The 19,361-nt window shown below is 38.3% G+C and overlaps 1 protein-coding gene across 1 annotated transcript in view; it reads right to left on the bottom strand.

Annotated features, from left to right (window-relative positions):
* Positions 1–563: 563 nt before the first annotated feature.
* LOC124716681 overlaps positions 564–19,361 on the bottom strand; it is a 130,928-nt gene continuing 112,130 nt past the window's right edge. Inside the window, exon 6 of the mRNA XM_047243220.1 lies at positions 564–687. Within this exon, the coding sequence (XP_047099176.1) occupies positions 564–687 (124 nt within the window). The remainder of the gene's footprint in view (positions 688–19,361) is intronic.

The following is a 19,361-nucleotide window of genomic DNA, read 5'->3' on the forward strand; positions in this document are numbered from 1 at the left end:
ACTTTTCCAGTATAAAGACAGCTGATGGCATGCTTTGAAATCAATGAAGTTAAATAAATGCTTAGTATGAATTAGTAGATAGAGACAAATAAATGTGTAAGAGGAAAGCAGGACGTTTACAGTGTCTGTTGTTGTATACTTCACACAGTGGCTGCTTTTTATTGTTAGTGATAATCTGATTTATTCTGCATCCCTAAAGGCTATCCTTCACACTAAGACTGATGGAATACAATGTATGAATGAATGAAAACTGATTATTACAACAACACATTTGTATTATGATCATAAGGATATAATCATATTACTAAAGGAACATTGAATAAATTAATTAATACTTTATTAAAAGTCTATCAAACAGTAAACACTTCTAATTATATACAGTAAATATTACAAAAGATATTTTTTAAATATCTCAAAATGTGGTATATATGGTAAAAAAAAACCTTAAAAATGCTTGAAGATTTGCTCTGCACTGAATATTTTTCTTTTCTTCGCATTCCATTTCAAATCATGCTTGCACAGAGCACAATCTTTTCTACAAAGAACATTTTGTGCAGCTCGTATTAATGCTTAGCTCTGGCTCCTTTGTGGACATGCCCCACATGTATCCTCATGCCCCGGACCGTCTCGAATTTTTTCTTACAGTACTCACAGGGAACAATTCTTGGATCAGCTGCTGTATTGTGCCTGAAAGAAAGTTATTAACAGTTGAGGGACATAACTGTATGATTTTTAGTTTATCAAATTACCATGCTCATTAAAATGTATAAAAGAATCAATGGATTACACAAGGAACAAAATTATTGTGTAAAATCAAAAGGAAACTGTACCTGTTAACAATAAATAGCCCTGCACATTACAAGACATACTGTAAAATATTAAAGATAGTAATAGGGATTCCAAAACAAATACATTACAAGAAAAAGATAATAATGTCTGATAACAAAATAAAGACAATACGCCCTAAAGCAAAGGAGGAAACTTGCAGAACCATACATGAAGAAGGGCAAAACAGCATTAAGAGTAAATGATACGTTGGTAAAGATGTGTGCAGTGTTACAAAACTTTTTAACAAATGCTTCATGACTGTTACTGAAAAGATGGGCTTGTAAGGTTCAGTAGATGCTGCCAGGGAGTACCTCAGACCAGATAGTACACCTAACATCCTTAACATGAATATAATCCTCACTATCCAAGCAAGTAATATTCATTATAAAAGCTTTAAAATCAAAAATATGGTCAAATACCAACAAAGTAAATTAAAGAATGTCCTTCTGAGTTTAGTAAAAGTGTACCCAATCAATTATCATTGGAACATTTCTTGAATGGTTGAAATACGATGAAGTTAAGCCTCTGTTTAAGGAAGGAGATAAAGAAATACAGTTTCACTTTTGCCAGCAATCTCAAAAATTTTAGAAAAGGTAATATACAGTCGGGCTCTAACCATCTGACAACAGATAATAAAGACATGTCTGCAAGAACAGGCACCACATATATATACTTTAGGTGAGAACAACCATTAACGTCTTCTGTTTGGACGTACACCAGACCTGAACTCTTACAGGACTCAGTGAATTGCCACAAATAATGAGAATAATGGACAATGGGCACTACATTAGTAGTGTGTGGCTACCTAAGTCGAGAATTTGGTCTGAAAGGAGGCATGCTAGAGTATTCCATGCACTTGTGATGACCAAGGTGTGAAGCAGTGGTCAGTGCATCTGCCTAGTAAGCAGTATACCTAAGGTTCAAATGCCACACCAGCACAAATTTTTTACTTTCACCATTGACTTAAATTAATTTCCACTCACAGTCAATATCTGTAATTCCTTTATGCCTTCAATAATATATTGTCCAAGTCTCAGTTTGGACTTTTAATGACGTCTGATATTGAGGAAGCTATCTACACACACAATGAAAATGTGCTTCATTCATTAGGCAATATATTACAGATGGTGGTGATGATAATGATTTATGGTGGAGGGCGCTAAACAGCTAGGTTATCAGTGCCCTTGCATTAATATTATACCGAAGAAGATTTTCATAATCTATGAAAGGAGATAAATAAACTGGAAAACTACATTTGATCCCACCACAGGAAACATAAAGCAACACCAGGAAGGTGAGGTTCAGAAAAGCCCATAATAAAACCCCAGCAAGACAGAGAGACATAACTAATCAAAATCATGGAGAAAATACCTGTAAAGATGTCGTTAAGAAAGGGACAAATAAGCATGGGTGGATGATGACTTAGAAATAATACGTGACCCAGCCATTCTGTGACACATTAAGGTTGCACACCAAGTATTTTGGGAAGAATTCCCAACACCGCACAAAATTTTAAGACACGAACGACACTCACCTCGTTATCAGTTAAAATAGAGGGAAGTTCCTGTGGGAGACCCAGTTCAACCCTCAGGTCATCATATAGAACACACTGCATTAAAAGATGTCATACTGACAGCTGTGTCCCACATCTCTGACATACTGGGGTCTCCTCCAGATATAAGAGGAAGCCATGTGTCAGTGGGCAATGTCCCACTCTAACCCAAGTAAAGGCTACTTCTTCACACCGTCACGGGCGGAAGGTGGCGATCGCGGGTGGAAGGAGGTGATCCGAGGTCGCACTGAAGTTTTTGATGGAGTGTAGTTTATTGTTCCTCACTTCCAGCCACTGGGACTCCCACCAACATATAGCCTTCCTGGTCACAAATGAAGTGACAGCCCGCAGAGGGACTGAACAGCTGGCAGGAGGAGGAAGGGAGCAAGACTCCTTAGCATTGCATCAGCGAGTTCGTTTCCCTGGATGCCTATGCGCCCTGTAACCCAGCAAAAAATGATTTCCTTGTTTTGCCTGTGCAAGAGAAGGAGAGCATTCTGCACTTGCTGCACCATTCGATCTGCTGGGTACGTCTGTCCAACAGCAAGAAGGGCACTGAGAATCAGGGAAGATGATAAACTTTTTGTCATGGCGCTGTCTCATCTGCTCCATTGCCCTCAGGATAGCAAACAATTCTGCGTAATAAACTGAAAACTGCTCTGGGAGCCATGTACCGAGTACAGTGTCGGGGAACACAACAGAACAACCAAAAACATGTCCCTGCTTAGAACCATCCGTGTAGACGGTAATAAATCTGGATGGCTACATAAAATTTTGTTAAATTTAATTTTACAAACATGGTCTGGAATACATAGTAGCAGGGGGATGCCCTACTCCACCCCTGGCTTTGGACCTTAATGCCACCCACCTGTAATGATTCAAAGCTCTCCCTTGCACGGATCCCAAATGGCCGTGTTGCTTGTGGTCAATGATCGAACAGCCGTTCCAGTGGCGACTGAACAACATAACTAAATGCTGGTGATGTAGGAATGTACAGAGCCCTATATGCTTGGCATACCACGCGAAGAAGATGTCGAATAGACAGCAGAGGCTCACCAGCCTCTGCACACAAACTAACAACAGGGCTCATGTGATAGGCCCTTGTTGACAGCCTAATACCCTAGTGGTGAACTGCATCCAGCATTTTAAGGTATGAAGGCCTTGCTGACCCATAAATCTGGCATCCGTATTCAAGGTCTTATAAAGTTGGAGCAGACATGTACTGTCGGCGCACCAAGACCTATGACTAACACATTTAAGGATGTTTATGACCTTGAGACATCTCAGTTTCAGTTCTTTAAGGTGTGGCAACCATGTTAACTTCTCATCAAAGATAAGACCCAGATACTTCACCTTTTCCTTAAAAGTGAGATCGGGGCCCCCAGTTTTAAAACGGGCAAATTAAACAGAGTGGAAACAATTAAAAGCAACACAAACTGTTTTCTCTAAAGAGAATTTAAAACCTGTGGTGCAAGACCATTCCTCCACTCGTCTGTGCATCAGTTGCAATTGCCAAGTAGCTGTGGTGAGGCTGGAGGATGCACAGAAGATGGAGAAGTTGTCCACAAATAAGGAACATAGTACTGGACATTGCACTGTGGTTTTAATACTATTGATTGCAATGGCAAAAGCCATGACACTTAAAACAGTCCCTTGAGGGACACCATTCTCCTGCTTAAAACAGTCAGACAAGACATTCCCAACCTTGTATCTAAAATAACTGTCCAAGAGAAAGGACCGTATGAAGGTTGGTAGACGTCCATGAAATCCCCACTGATTGAGCTGTGACAAAATATTATGCCTCCAGGTAGTATCATAGGCCTTTTAAAAATTTAAGAAAACAGTTTATCAGTGTTGCTTATGAAGGAAAGGTTATTGAATTGCAGCTTCGAGCAGGGTCAGGTTATCGAGGCTCCTGAATCCACCCTGGGAGGGACTGAGTAGGGACCTGGCTTCCAGGACCCACACTAGACACTGATTGACCATACACTCTAGTGTCTTTCCAACACAGATTGTCAGGCTAATACTACGATAACTACCAGGGTCTGTCTGATCCTTTCCTAGTTTTAAAATTGGGATTTAAATCGATTCCATCCACGAGTTGGGAAAGTCACCAGTTATCCAAATTTTATTGAAGAGCTGAAGGAGGACTTCCTTCAACTGTTGGTCCAACTGTTGTAACATGCTGTAGGTTGTCTGGTCATTTCCAGGGTTCGTATCACAAGCAACTGACAATGCAGAATCCAGCTCCCACAGAGAGAAAGGCTGGTTGTATTCTTCCATGTTGGTGGAACGGAAATCAAGATCAGCCTTCTCCTGTGCCCCCCGATATTGAAGGAAGGCGGGATCCTGGCTGGAATTGGCCATAATGGATTTATACGACTGAGTCATTGTCTGAGCTATATCCATTGTCGATGTTAAAAGAGACCCCTGTATTCGTACAGCTGCTTTTGGCAGTCGACAGTTGTGAACTGAGATCCTCCTAATGGCTTCCCGTACTTTGCATGCGGCTGCGGACCTATTGATGGAGTTCAGGAACTCTTGCCAAGACCTCTGCTTACTCTCCCGAATTATTTGCAAGATTCTCATCTGTAAGGCAGTGATTGAATCTGCACATTGCTGCCCTCCTGTTCCTGATTGCAAAGTGACACTCATCATTCCACCAAGGGACAGGTCAGCTCCTAGGCACTTCCACAGACTTTGGGATGGATGCATCAGCAGCATGGTGAATCACAGCCTTAATGTGAGCCACCCAGTCCTGGATGCCATAACATTGCTCAAAAACAGCTAAGTGCCTTAAAGCATCCAGTTAGCCTTCTTGAATAACCATCTCGGTGGCTTTCTTTCAGGACTTGCTCCATCAGGCAGATGGATCCAGATTGGGAAATGGTCACTGCCATGAAGGTCATCGTCCACTGCCCACTGAGCAGTGTCCCCAAGAGCAGGTGAGCAGAAGGAGAGGTCTATGGCAGTAGACGAACCTGTAGCGGTGCTAAAATGTGTGGCTTGATCCATGTTCAGCACTATAAGATCTGCTGTGTGTAGCATATCCTCAAGTACCCGACCCTTAGGGCATATGGTGTTAGAGCTCCATAGTACACTGTGTGCACTGAAGTCCCCCAAAAGGGGAAAGGGTCAGGGCAGTTCATCAAGAAGATTTGTGAGGCTCATGGGGTGGTAAGTACACAGATCACACTGTGATGTCAACATGGTCCACTATCTGAACAGCAACCACACGTAGTGTTGTTGTTAAGAGAATAGGTGAGGAGTGAAAAGTGTCCTCTACTGACACTGCAGCCCAACCTTTTGCCCTGTCACCAGGAAGGTCGTCGTTTCTATAAAGGTGATATCCTCCAAGTACAGGTGTGTCAGTCTCTTTAAAATGAGTCTCTTGTAGGTAGAGGCAAAAGGGTCTGTCCTCTACAAGGAGTCTCAGTTCTGCCAGATGAGTCCTGTATCCATTTATATTCCACTGAAGTATGGGAGCCATTTCGTCAATGTGGTCTTGATTTACCCCTGTCTTTGTGCCACGGTGGCGAGGTGCTTGTAGAATGAGGCGGGGTTTTTGGGGCTGACTGTGTCTGGTGATGAGGCATCAAAATCCATGATGTCCTCATCAGTCACACGTGCCAAAATGACGTCTGATGGTGCCCAGGTCAGCTTTCGACCCGTATGTTGGGATCCTTTCCCTCTTCACTTTCCCAGCAAGGATGAGAGGGAAAGTGGGTGGTCAGAGCCCCTTTTCTTCAAAGAAACTTGGCATTGAGGGACACACTGCTTTTGGGGTTCCTTCAAGCTGTGCACTGTGGAAGCATAACTGATCTCTTCCATTGTAGCTGTTTGAGTCTCTATGTCTTTCACTTTACTTTGGCACATACAGGTGCAAGTACAGGTGCTAGTGCAAGTACAGGTGCTAGAGGTGGATAATGGAACATTGGATGTCGTCAAAGCATCGACCTTAGTAACAGGTTTCTGCACCAACAAAGCATAAGAAACGGCAAAGATGGGGTTTCGTAACCTGATAGTCCTTTTTGGCTTCTACATATGGGATCCGCTTAGTCACTTTGATTTACTGTATTTTGCATTCCTCTGCAAAAACAGGGCAGGCTTGGCTCCAGACCGGGTGGCTTCCAGAGCAGTTCATACAGACTGCTGGAGATGGACAGTCCATTCCAGCTTCATGGGCTGCCTTTCCACACTTCCCACAAATCGCTTTGCCTCTGCAACTCAGCATTGTATGGCAAAATGCTGGCATTTGAAGTATCGCATAGGGTTAGGTACGTAGGGCCGAACCTTAATTGGAGGAAACCTGCCATGATATGTTCAGGTAGGGTTGGAGAACTGAAGATCACAATAAAAGTGGCAGTCTTCTCAGTCTCTCCATTGTTCTTCCATATCCTTTGTTCCACATCTATGATCCCCTGCGGTGCCCATTCTTGTTTGAGTCCAGCAACGTCTATATCCACAATATCATGGCAGGTTACCACACCATTGCTGGAATTAAGGGAGTTATGCAACTCAACAATGATGTTGTACTCACGCAATTTCTATGACTTCTTAAGGAGTTCCACCTGCTTTGCCTGGTTAGTCTCAACAAGCAAGGAACCATTGCGCAACCACTTCATAGACTTTAGGGTACCAGCCAGCCCTTCTAAGCCTTTTTTGGATATAGATGGGGGACACTTTTTCAAATGTCCCCTCCTTCCTCTTAATCACTACAAAGACATTACGTTTCATGACTCCTTGACCCCCGTTACTGACAACAAGTTGATTATCAGGACGACTAGCCTCCCTCATTCTTTTTGATGAATGGATGTGAGAACTCCCAGGCACTACACCCTTCCCCCTGGGAGGAGAAGAAGAAGATTTCAATATATTACTGGCTACTGGGATATTTTGCGACATGACAAAAGCATTTGAATGTGCAAATCACAGTACCCTTTCAAGTAAATTAGAATATTACAGTGTAACAGGAAATGCTGCAAAATTGTTCAGTTCCTGTATATCTAACGGTAAATGAGAGATGTCATTAGGAAAGAGAAAGAATTAAGCTATCAGCCATCATCCAATTCAAAACTAGTTACATTTGTTGTCCCACAATGTTCCATCTTTGGGCCATTGATTTTCATGTGTATATCAATGACTTTTCATCAGTAATATTACCAGATGCCAAGTTCGTTGTTTTTTTTTTTTTTTCCCCCCCCCCCGGAGGATATAAACATTGAAATAAATAGAAAAATTAAGTGTGGTCTTAGATTGGTTAATTTGTTATCATTAAAATTTGAAAAAACACCTTACATGCAATTCAGAACCTGTAAGAGGTTTTCCCACCAGTATATGCCTAAAATATATGCCAAACTTATATAAAAGTGGACAGTATTAAATTCTTGGGATTACAGCTTGATAGTAGGTGAAAATATGTTTAAAAAATTTTTGACTCGTTACACCTCCACATGGGATATGTGGAAAGTACATTAGCATATTTATTTTACATTGTAAATATTTATTGCATGTTCTTATTCTTCTGAGGTATTCTACATTCTGGACATCTCCTTATAGGGATCAATTGGAATGAAGAGTACATCTGATTTAATCTAATCTTGGAAGCCTGCACTTGTAGAAAACGTTTCCACCACTTTGTCAAAAAAAGGAAGAGCTGACAAACATCTAGAACAACTAAAAATGATACGTTGTGGAAAAGATTTTGAAATATTAGCCAGATATCATCACTCAAAACAACTGTAATATGCCTTTGCAGATCTCCTGATGAAGACGTAAAAAACTACGTACAACTCATGGAAGACACATTCATTCAAACTGTAAAAAATAGGCAAATCACTCTTATCTGTGGTGATTTCAATACAGACTTTAGCAAGCCCCATAAAATGAGAACAAAACTATTTAAACCCTTAATCTCTAGTAACTTGAAAATCACAATACATTCACCCACAAAAGAAACTAGCCATACAAGATCCACTATAGATCAAATAATAATCAACTCTAACCAACAACATCACAAATCAGAAACAGTAAAGACTCAACTTGGAAACCACTATGCACAAATCATAAGTTACAATACTGAAAGTGAAAAGGTCAACAAACTAACAAACATATATGACAAGAAAACTTAACAATGATCAGAAACTCAAAATATTTATAAATTATTTAAAAATCAAACCATGGGAGAAAATTTATGGTATTGGAAAGATATCTGACAAATTTAAATTACTGTGAAAATAATCAATTTTGAAAATAAAAAATCTATACACCAAGTGAGGGAAGTGAACACACGCATATAAAAGATAAGGAAATGTGCAAGCTTTTGGAGCCAGTGGCTCCTTCTTTTGGCAGAAGATGTCCTGTTCACAAAGTCTTCCCTGACCCTCGTTTCTAGGCAACTTTTCACAACCCTCCCCATTTCCTAAACCCAACCAGTCCTCTTTCTTTGTCCCTATATGTTCCCCTTCCACTCTTCTGCCAGGAGAAGGAGCAACTGACTCCAACAGCTTGCAGATTTCCTTACCTTTTATGTGTGTGTGTTCTCCCACTGCTGCTTAACAAATTTAAAATCTTTATAGATACATTTAAATACCATTTTAATATAGCACTTCCAATTAAAAGCTATGTGGTCAAAAATAGGTGGCACAAACAAATGTATTATTATGGGTATTACAAAAGCATGTGCACAGAAACAATTACTTTGGAGAATTGAGCTGCTCGGGGGAACAAAATGGTAAGCGCCAAAATCACAGTTTTGAGATACAGCGTATCTAAAGTTTCAATTGATCTGCAAATCTGAATAATTTTTTTTGAACAGTCCTTTTGTTCTGCAGTGATTCTATCATCTATCTTCTACTATACAGACATAAATGAAACTCAGAACTGACTAAAACAAATGAAATGTACAAAAATTATTACATTACCATACACCATAAACAACACATAATGATAGAACATTACATATAAAATTTTACAGTAAGTGTTCAACACTTTACTGAAGCTGCAAAATCATTCATCACTCTCATTACTAATGTCTTTTTCATCCAAAACTGTTGGCTTTAGTGTCAGGATAAATCCATGGTTGACAGGAGGTATGTAATTTAGGAGCGACAGGACGTCAGCAACTTTCTTCTTTTCAATAAGCCTTGGCCCATTGTATTTAAGTCGAAGCATAGGAAATGGTCCTTGCCTTTCATGTTTCCTGAAGCTTATTTCATGCCAAATGTCATGACAAAATGTCTCGCTGATGAATAAAGATGATGGATATTCTGACGTCACCTTCCACCTACATACTTTCCTTAGGTTGACATATCGACCATCAACTGTCTTTTTTCTGGAGACAAACACTTCTTTAGAGTATCATATTTGATAGAAATCCTCTCTTTTCATATTATATACAAGCAATGGATTCTTCTTAGCCGACTTCTTGATGATCTCGCACCACTGATCTGAACTTTACAATCTTGTACTTCTCGGCGAACGTAATTTTCAATTGTCGCGAAATCTCTATCGGACGGTAACATTGTGTGCCCACTCACGGGGAAGTGGTGTTCAATCACACGAAATCTACCAGTTGAAATTAGATATTTCCAAAACAGTACCATGTTCCAGTTCTTATTTTAGCCACAGCAGCACCTTTTCCGAGACGACCTCTTTGTCTGTTCCTGAATGGTTTCTGCAGGAGCGATACACTGTTCGTTGTTTTGGGCAATATGATCTGATTCGCTATTAACATGTATAACAATGTAAAGTACTGTTACCATTATTATTATTACATGTAACAATATAAATGAGAAATGCGCATTCACACACCACTTAGCCAAAAAAATGTAGCCATTCCAAAATAACCTCAAAATTAATGTACTTCAGGAACGTAATGGTATGTACATGCACTTACCATTATGTTTGTGAAACGTACTAAAGACAGTATATTTACAAAATAACATACCTCTGAGTCGTGTGAATCGTTAGGATTGTATTCTGGATCCCTCTCGAAGATATTAGTCTCATTGGAAGTATATTTCTCGTCTTCTGCCATGTTCACTGTTGCCATAATCTCGGAGATATTTTTACTTGCCGCCATTCTCTCTGTCACTTACCATTATGTTTCCGCAACAGAAGGACAGTGGCGCTTACCATTAAGCTCGGCCCTGACATCTGTTGAGTGAATTTGGAACTACTAGTAAGTTTACTGCATTGTGCATCCCACATGTGGTGTCATTAGCCATCTACCGCAAAATACACGGCGATGGCACTTACCATTGTGTTCCCCCAAGCAGCTCAATTATTAAATGTGTCCCACAACACCTGAATTTGATAAATATTTCAAAACCTATAAAACAAAACTCGAGAAGGTCATAAAAAGAGCCAGAATGATCAAAAATGACAGATACATGAACACATGTAATAAAATGGAAGTTGTAATTACCTGACAGCATCATAGGGAGAGCAATCTGTATATCAGTGTAAAAAAAAAGCTTCCAAAAAAGAAGTTTTATTGCCCAGATCACAGTTAATACATATACTGATTACTAGCTTTGGCACAGTTATATTGTCAAATTCAGATCTGTAAGTGTTACAAATATGTTACACTGTTTATAATTATCATACATAATTTTGAACAAAACATTAATTCAGTTTTACATATGACTGGAAATGAAATTTATAAATACAGTACATGGGGTATACTGCCATCTGGCCATTGAAAACATGGAGGTAAATTGTGAAATTAAAAATATTACATACAAGAAAGTGCTAAAAATGGTGATTCCAATATCATAGACTAAAATAATGTTTACCTCGCAGAACAGATGCTTCTGTACAATGCTAAGTACACTAAAATAAAAACCATAACTGAATCGGCAAGGCACTGATGTGTCATATATACCAAATAGAGCACATATTTGTACATTGCTATTGGATGTTTAGATACTGATAACCAACTCCACATTGCTGAAAAATTGAGAAGCAAACTTCATAATACTAAAAAGCCCTGCCAGGTAGCAGTAGTCTTGACGAAACGTATAATGTAGGAACAATGTTAACCTACATACAAACTCAGTCTACAAAGTTATTGCATCATTACAGAGCATACAGAAATTTTTGCAATCATACTGACTGGAAAATATTTAGAGAAAATAGTGTACATTTGAAAAGGTGCAGCAGCGACAAGGAATAATACAATCTGAAGATAAAATATCATGATAGCAGTATGTATATATAAACTTTTTTTACATTTTCATGATTTTATACAGGGTGGTCCATTGATAGTGACCGGGCCAAATATCTCACAAAATAAACGTCAAACGAAAAAACTACAAAGAGCAAAACTCGTCTAGCTTGAAGGGGGAAACCAGATGACGCTACGGTTGGCCCACTACATGGCGCTGCCATAGCTCAAACAGATATCAACTGCGTTTTTTAAAATAGGAACCCCCATTTTTTATTACATATTCGTGTAGTACATAAAGAAATATTAATGTTTTATTTGGACCACTGTTTTCACTTTGGTATCATGTAACATTCCGCCATTGCGGACGGTATTTGCTGCATGATACATTACCCATGTTAAAATGGACCATTTACCAATTGCGGAAAAGGTCGATATCGTGTTCATGTATCGCTATTGTGATCAAAATGCCCAACGGGCGTGTGCTATGTATGCTGCTCGGTATCCTGGATGACATCATCCAAATGTCCGGACTGTTCGCCAGAGAGTTACATTATTTAAGGAAACAGGAAGTGTTCAGCCACATGTGAAACGTCAACCATGACCTGCAACAAATGATGATGCCGAAGCAGGTGTTTTAGCTGCTGTTGCAGCTAATCCGCACATCAGTAGCAGACAAATTGCGTGAGAATCGGGAATCTCAAAAACCTCAGTGCTGAGAATGCCAAATCGACATTGATTGCACCCGTACCATATTTCTATGCACCAGGACTTGCATGGCGTCAACTTTGAACGTTATGTACAGTTCTGCCACTGGGCACAAGAGAAATTGCGGGACAATGACAGATTTTTTGTATGCATTCTATTTAGCGACGAAGCATCATTCACCAACAGCAGTAACGTAAACCGGCATAATACGCACTATTGGGCAATGGAAAATCCACAATGGCAGTGACAAGTGGAACATCAGCAACCTTGGCAGGTTAATGTACGGTGCAGCATAACGGGAGGAAGGATAATTGTCCCCCATTTTATCGATGGCAATCTAAATGGTGCAATTTATGCCGATTTCCTAAGTAATGTTCTACCGCTGTTACTGCAAGATGTTTCACTGCATGACAGAATAGCTATGTACTTCCAACATGATGGATATGCGGCACATAGCTCGCGTGCGGTTGAAGCGGTATTGAATAGCATATTTCATGACAGGTGGATTGGTCGGCGAAGCACCATACCATGGCCCGAATGTTCACCGGATCTGACATCCCCAGACTTCTTTCTGTGGGGAAAGTTGAAGGATATTTGCTATCATGCTCCACTGACAACACCTGGCAACATGAGTCAGCGCATTGTCGATGTATGTGCGAACATTACGGAAGGCGAACTACTCACTGTTGAGAGGAATGTCGTTACATATATTGCCAAATGCATTGAGGTTGATGGACATCATTTGGAGCATTTATTGCATTGATGTGGTTTTTACATGTAATCACACTGTAACAGGATGCATTCTCAGAAATGATAAGTTCACAAAGGTACATGTATCACATTGGAACAACCGAATTAAACTGTTCAAACGTACCTATGTTCTGTATTTTAATTTAAAAAACCTACCTGTTACCAACTGTTTGTCTAAAATTGAGAGCCATATGTTTGTGACTGTTACAGTGCCATCTATCACAAAGCGAAAAAAGTGGTCCAACTAAAACATTCATATTTCTTTATGTACTACACGAATATGTAACAAAAATGGGGGTTCCTATTTTAAAAAATGCAGTTGATATCTGTTTGACCTATGGCAGCGCCATCTAGCAGGCCAACCACTGCGACATCTGGTTTCCCCCTGCAAGCTAGACAAGTGTTGTTCTTTGTAGTTTTTTTGTTTGACGCTTATTTTGTGAGATAAAGCGTGATAAGACATATGACATCATATAGTTATAAAATCTTCAAGATGATAGCAGAACAGTGAGGAATATAGCCATGTACATTGCAATATTGACAATAGGCACAGAGGCAAAGGCCATGATTATCAGTAGTGTACATTCTATATCAGACACAGCAAGATAGTAATAGTGATGACAAACCAACATTACATAAAGTGAAAGACTGTCAAAAAATGTATAAAGGTTGTTAACATAATTATAATGTAAGCTAACATAATTTAACATAAGCTGTGGTAAAGCCGGATATACATAATAAAAGTCTTAACTGGGCTATGCTAATGTGCAAATTTATCTAAAATGCTGAGTACAAAATGGTTATTACACTGTATACCACTGCTTATGCTATAATTATTTCTGATGTTGGTCTGTCATCACAATTACTATCTTGCTGCAGCTAGCATAAAATGTTGACCAATGAAAATAATAATGGGTCTTGCCTCTCTGCGTATTGTAATACACACTGTCATACTCTTCATGCTGTTCTGCTGTCCTCTAGAAAATTTTGTAACTATGTGATATCATGTGTCATAACATTCTTTATTTCTGTATTATATATACAAAAAAACAGTAAAACTGTAATTGTGTAAAAAAAAAGTGTATACATGTATATTGATATCACTGTATTTTCTCTTCAAATTGTATTATTCCTTAATGTGGCACATCTTTCCAAATGTAACAGAAAATGTAAATTATTTTCTCTAAATATTTCTTGATCAATATGGTTGCAAAAATTACTGCCATGCTCAATAATGTTGCAAAAATTTTGTAAGCAAGGTTTTGATGTAAACAAATTGATATACTTTGTATGTAACTTAATGTTGTTTCTACATTACATGTTTTGCCAAGACTGCTGCCACCTGGTGAGGCTCTGTAGTATTATGTAGTTCATTTGCCAGCTTTTCAGCAGTACGGAGCTGGTTATAATACATACACATCCAACAGCAGTGTATGTGCTCTATTTGATATTTGACACCTCAGTTCCTTGCAAATACAGTTATGGCTTTATTTTAGTGTACTTAGTGTTGCACGAGAGTGTCTGTTCTGGGAGGTAAACATTATTTTAGTCTATAATGTTGGAATTCTCAAAAAAATTATAGTGCTTTCTTTTATGGATTTGAACCACCTGATATAACTGGAAGCCCAAGAAGATTTTAGTAATGCATATCATCATGAGGCCATGCATTCGTGTGTTGAACCTCTGATCTATCTTTTAAGATAAATTGAAGAAAGGCAAACCCACATTTGCACCATTCGAAGATTTAGAGAAAGCTTTTGAATGAACACACACTTTCGATTTCTTCTACACTCCTACTGTTGAGTGAGAAGATATAAAAACTTTAAGGTTTGCTGAAGATGTGATTGATCTGTCAGAGATGAAAAGGACTGAGAATGAATGAATAATGCCTTGAAAAGAGGTTACAAGGTGAACATCAATAAAAATGAAATACGGGTAATGTACTAGAACTCATTTACATAACACAAATGAAATTAGATCAGGAATTTATGCACTGAAAGTAGTAAATGGCTTTTCCTATTTGAGCACCAAAATTGTTGACAATTGTAGAAGTTGAGATGATATGAACTGAAAATTGGCAAAAGTAAGAAAAGACGAATATATTTACATACAACACACACTTAAAGAGTTTGTAAATATTTTATTTGCATTTGTGTCGACTGTAATCTTATATAGAAGCAAAATGTAGATGATGAATTGTACATACAAGAAGAGAATAGAAGCTGCTATGGAAAACAAAGGAAGAAAGAAAATGTTTAATGTTGTGTTGACATAAAGGTCATTACAGACAGACCACAAGCTTAGATTGTTTGAAGGATGGGCATGAAGACAGCTGTGCCATTTCGAAGGAACCATCCTGGCAATCACCTGAAGTGATTTAGGATAATTGTGAAAAACATAAATCTGGATGGCTGGTGCAGATTTTTCTGTCATCCTCTTGAATGTGAGTGCATTATGCCACCTCACTCTCAAGGAAACATTGCCAAGTGAAATAGATGATCTCGATTAAATTTGGTACATATGTAAGGGGGGGGGGGGAGTCAAAGTAAAGCGCTATATATTTTTTCATTATTGCCCAATTTCACTTGTAAATGGGTAAACACACCCTGGAAGTTAATTTGGTATATCAGGTTTAGATTTTAAAATATCAAAACATTCATTATTATTGTAATTATTTGTTTCACTTATTTTTGTCTTATATTTTAAATAGTTGTTTCATGTTTCCAATTAAAGTTTTTTTGTTTACAGTTTCACATATGTGTATTTTGTTAATTGAAAATTATAAGAAATTCTTTATTATGGTTCCAAGTCAATAATGATAATCAGTAAAGAAATTTTTAGAACATAGCATTTTCATGCCTTGCACACTGAATGAATACAATTTCGTCACAGAATACATGCAATGGACAACACAGTATAAAACAAAATTCAACAGAATTTCAAAACATGGCAGGTGATTCTCTGGCTATCCTAATTTGTACCAGTCATATTTCAGTACAATGAAAACTTTGGCAAAAAGAATTGACTATGTACTAGTGACTGCAGCCTGATTATGTTATTTCTCATGTGGAGACTGACATCATAATCATTCAGCAGAATTAGATCTGAAAATCTCACAAGGTCCTCCAACATCAAAAACCATTTATGTCCAATGGCTACACCTGTTATATCAAGCCTTTTTAGATCAACAGCTGAGCAACTTCCTTGTCTTCCAATGGTTCTTTTACATGGACCTCTCCAAAAATTTTACAATGATACACAGACTTCTCTTCCACACTAGGAAAAAAAACTTCAGTCAAATATCTTTTGACATGGTCAGATGTTAGGTTTCCTGATATTGATGCCATCATAAGAATATACGGAGCTTCAAAAAGAGGTTCTCAGTTTCTCAGTCCAAAGTCTCCATTAGTTTCTTTTAAAACTATGAAAAGTGAACTGGTCATTGTGAAAGAACTGTTTTCAGCATCATATCAGAAGACAAACAACTTGTTCTTCTGGTGACCCCACAAGGCTGCAGAGGACAGGTACAGCCATTGTGAGATTTTAAAATCTAGTTCTACAGAATGATTATGGTGTGAGTCACTCAAGAACCAATGTAATTAAGCAGCTATCAACAGCACAGAATCAGTTCTCTTTGCCAAGGATTTCCAATGTACTGAAATATGACAAATCAGGATATTTAGAGAATCACCCGCCAGGATTTGAAATTCAACTGAATTTTGTTTCATATCATATTGTCCGCTGCATGTACTCTGTGAAGAAATTTCATTCATTCAAAATGCATGGTGTAAAAACTACCACATTTTAAGCATTTCATTTAAAATTATCATTACTGACGCTCAATCATAATAAAAAATTACTTATAATTTTCAGTTAACAAAATACATGTATGTGAAACACTAAACTAAAAAAACATGAATTTAAAACATAAAACAACAATTTAAATCACAAAACAAAAATAATTAAACAAATAATTAGAATAATAATTAATGTTTTGATTTTTTAATTAGTTATGTTGAAAATACACTGACGGGCACATTGTGTACAGCTTATTTTCCAAAATTGGTATTTGAGAAACCAGCTTCATTACTCATGGATGGATGTGGTGTGAAATCTTGTGTGTGTTGTAGCAAAAGTTTTCATTTCTTAAAATTAATTAATGGTTGTGGGGTTATATTGTACCATCACATATTTTTACAAAAGCTGAGTTTACAGTTTTTATATGAAACACATTTGTTATTTTCATGGTTTCAAAGATATTCTTTCTAAATCTAATATGCCAAATTACCTTTCAGGGCGTGTTTAAGCCCTTAAAATTGAAATTAGGCAAAACGAAAGAAAAAGTCCTGCATTACTTTGACACCCCCCCCCCCTCCCCCCCTACAGTCTTGCTAAGTTTCAAATTACACCTGGGAATGTGCTACAGAAGATTAGATGGGTACTGAAGTGAAGTGGGCAGAGCTTTAAAGCAGTACTTGAATAAAACAAAGGATAAAAGGGTAGGACAGGTCCTGAGGGACAAGGACTAATTGTTTTATGAATAGATGAAAATTGTGTGTGATAAAAATAGCACAGGAAGACCAAGACTTAACTACAGTCAGGAAATTCAAACTGTTACAGCTCGTGATAGTTACGTGAAGATTTGTAATGGCAGACTAGTATGAAAAGTCTTCAGAATAAAGACCACAACAATAATAACAGCAGCAGCAGCAACAGTAACAACAACAACAACAACAACAACAAACCTGGTATAAAAATTTCATACCCAGATCTTGTTTCCTGAATTCCATGCAATATGCTGATACAGCAACATTATCAAATCTACTACAGATTCTGGAGCTACTGTATATAACATCTTGACTGAAAACAAAGTTCATGGAAAAATTCTTCTAGAAAAAATAGTGGTAATAAACTGAAGAGCAGTAGGGAGAACTGCTAACTCTGATTAGTAAATCATTGAGATCAGTCACCATATACAACTCACCACAGAGACGCGCGTGTGTGTGTGTGGGTGGCAAATGTTGACCAAAATCTCACATTCTTTCTGTTGTGCCTATCTGCAACTCAGCATCTCCACTATATGTTGTTGTTGTTGAGGTCTTCAGTCCTGAGACTGGTTTCATGCAGCTCTCCATGCTACTCTATCCTGTGCAAGCTTTTTCATCTCCCAATACCTACTGCAACCTACATCCTTCTGAATCTGCTTAGTGTATTCATATCTTGGTCTCCCTCTACGATTTTTACCCTCCACGCTGCCCTCCAATACTAAATTGGTGATCCCTTGATGCCTCAGAACATGTCCTACCAACCGATCCCTTCTTCTGGTAAAGTTGTGCCACAAACTTCTCTTCTCCCCAATCCTATTCAATACTTCCTCATTAGTTATGTGATCTACCCATCTAATCTTCAGCATTCTCCTGTAGCACCACATTTCGAAAGCTTCTATTCTCTTCTTGTCCTAACTATTTATCGTCCATGTTTCACTTCCATACATGGCTACACTCCATACAAATACTTTCAGAAATGACTTCCTGACACTTCAATCAATACTGGATGTTAACAAATTTCTCTTCTTCAGAAACGCTTTCCTTGCCATTGCCAGCCTACGTTTTATACCCTCTCTACTACGACCATCATCAGTTATTTTACTCCCCAAATAGCAAAACTCCCTTACTACTTTAAGTGCCTCATTTCCTAATCTAATTCCCTCAGAATCACCCGACTTAATTAGACTACATTCCATTATCCTTGTTTTGCTTTTGTTGATGTTCATCTTATATCCTCCTTTCAAGACACTGTCCATTCCATTCAACTGCTCTTCCAAGTCCTTTGCTGTCTCTGATAGAATTACAATGTCATCGGCGAACCTCAAAGTTTTTATTTCTTCTCCATGAATTTTAATACCTACTCCGAATTTTTCTCTTGTTTCCTTTACTGCTTGCTCAATATACAGATTGAACAACGTCGGGGAGAGGCTACAACCCTGTCTTACTCCCTTCCCAACCACTGCTTCCCTTTCATATCCCTCGACTCTTATAACTGCCATGTGGTTTCTGTACAAATTGTAAATAGCCTTTCGCTCCCTGTATTTTACCCCTGCCACCTTTAGAATTTGAAAGAGAGTATTCCAGTCAACATTGTCAAAAGCTTTCTCTAAGTCTACAAATGCTAGAAACGTAGGTTTGCCTTACCTTAATCTTTCTTCTAAGATAAGTCATAAGGTCAGTATTGCCCCACGTGTTCCAGTGTTTCTACGGAACCCAAACTGATCTTCCCCGAGGTTGGCTTCTACTAGTTTTTCTATTCGTCTGTAAAGAATTCGTGTTAGTATTTTGCAGCTGTGACTTATTAAAC

This window comes from Schistocerca piceifrons, chromosome 9 (assembly GCF_021461385.2).
Source record: "Schistocerca piceifrons isolate TAMUIC-IGC-003096 chromosome 9, iqSchPice1.1, whole genome shotgun sequence".
In the NCBI taxonomy this organism is placed as follows: Eukaryota; Metazoa; Arthropoda; class Insecta; order Orthoptera; family Acrididae; genus Schistocerca; species Schistocerca piceifrons.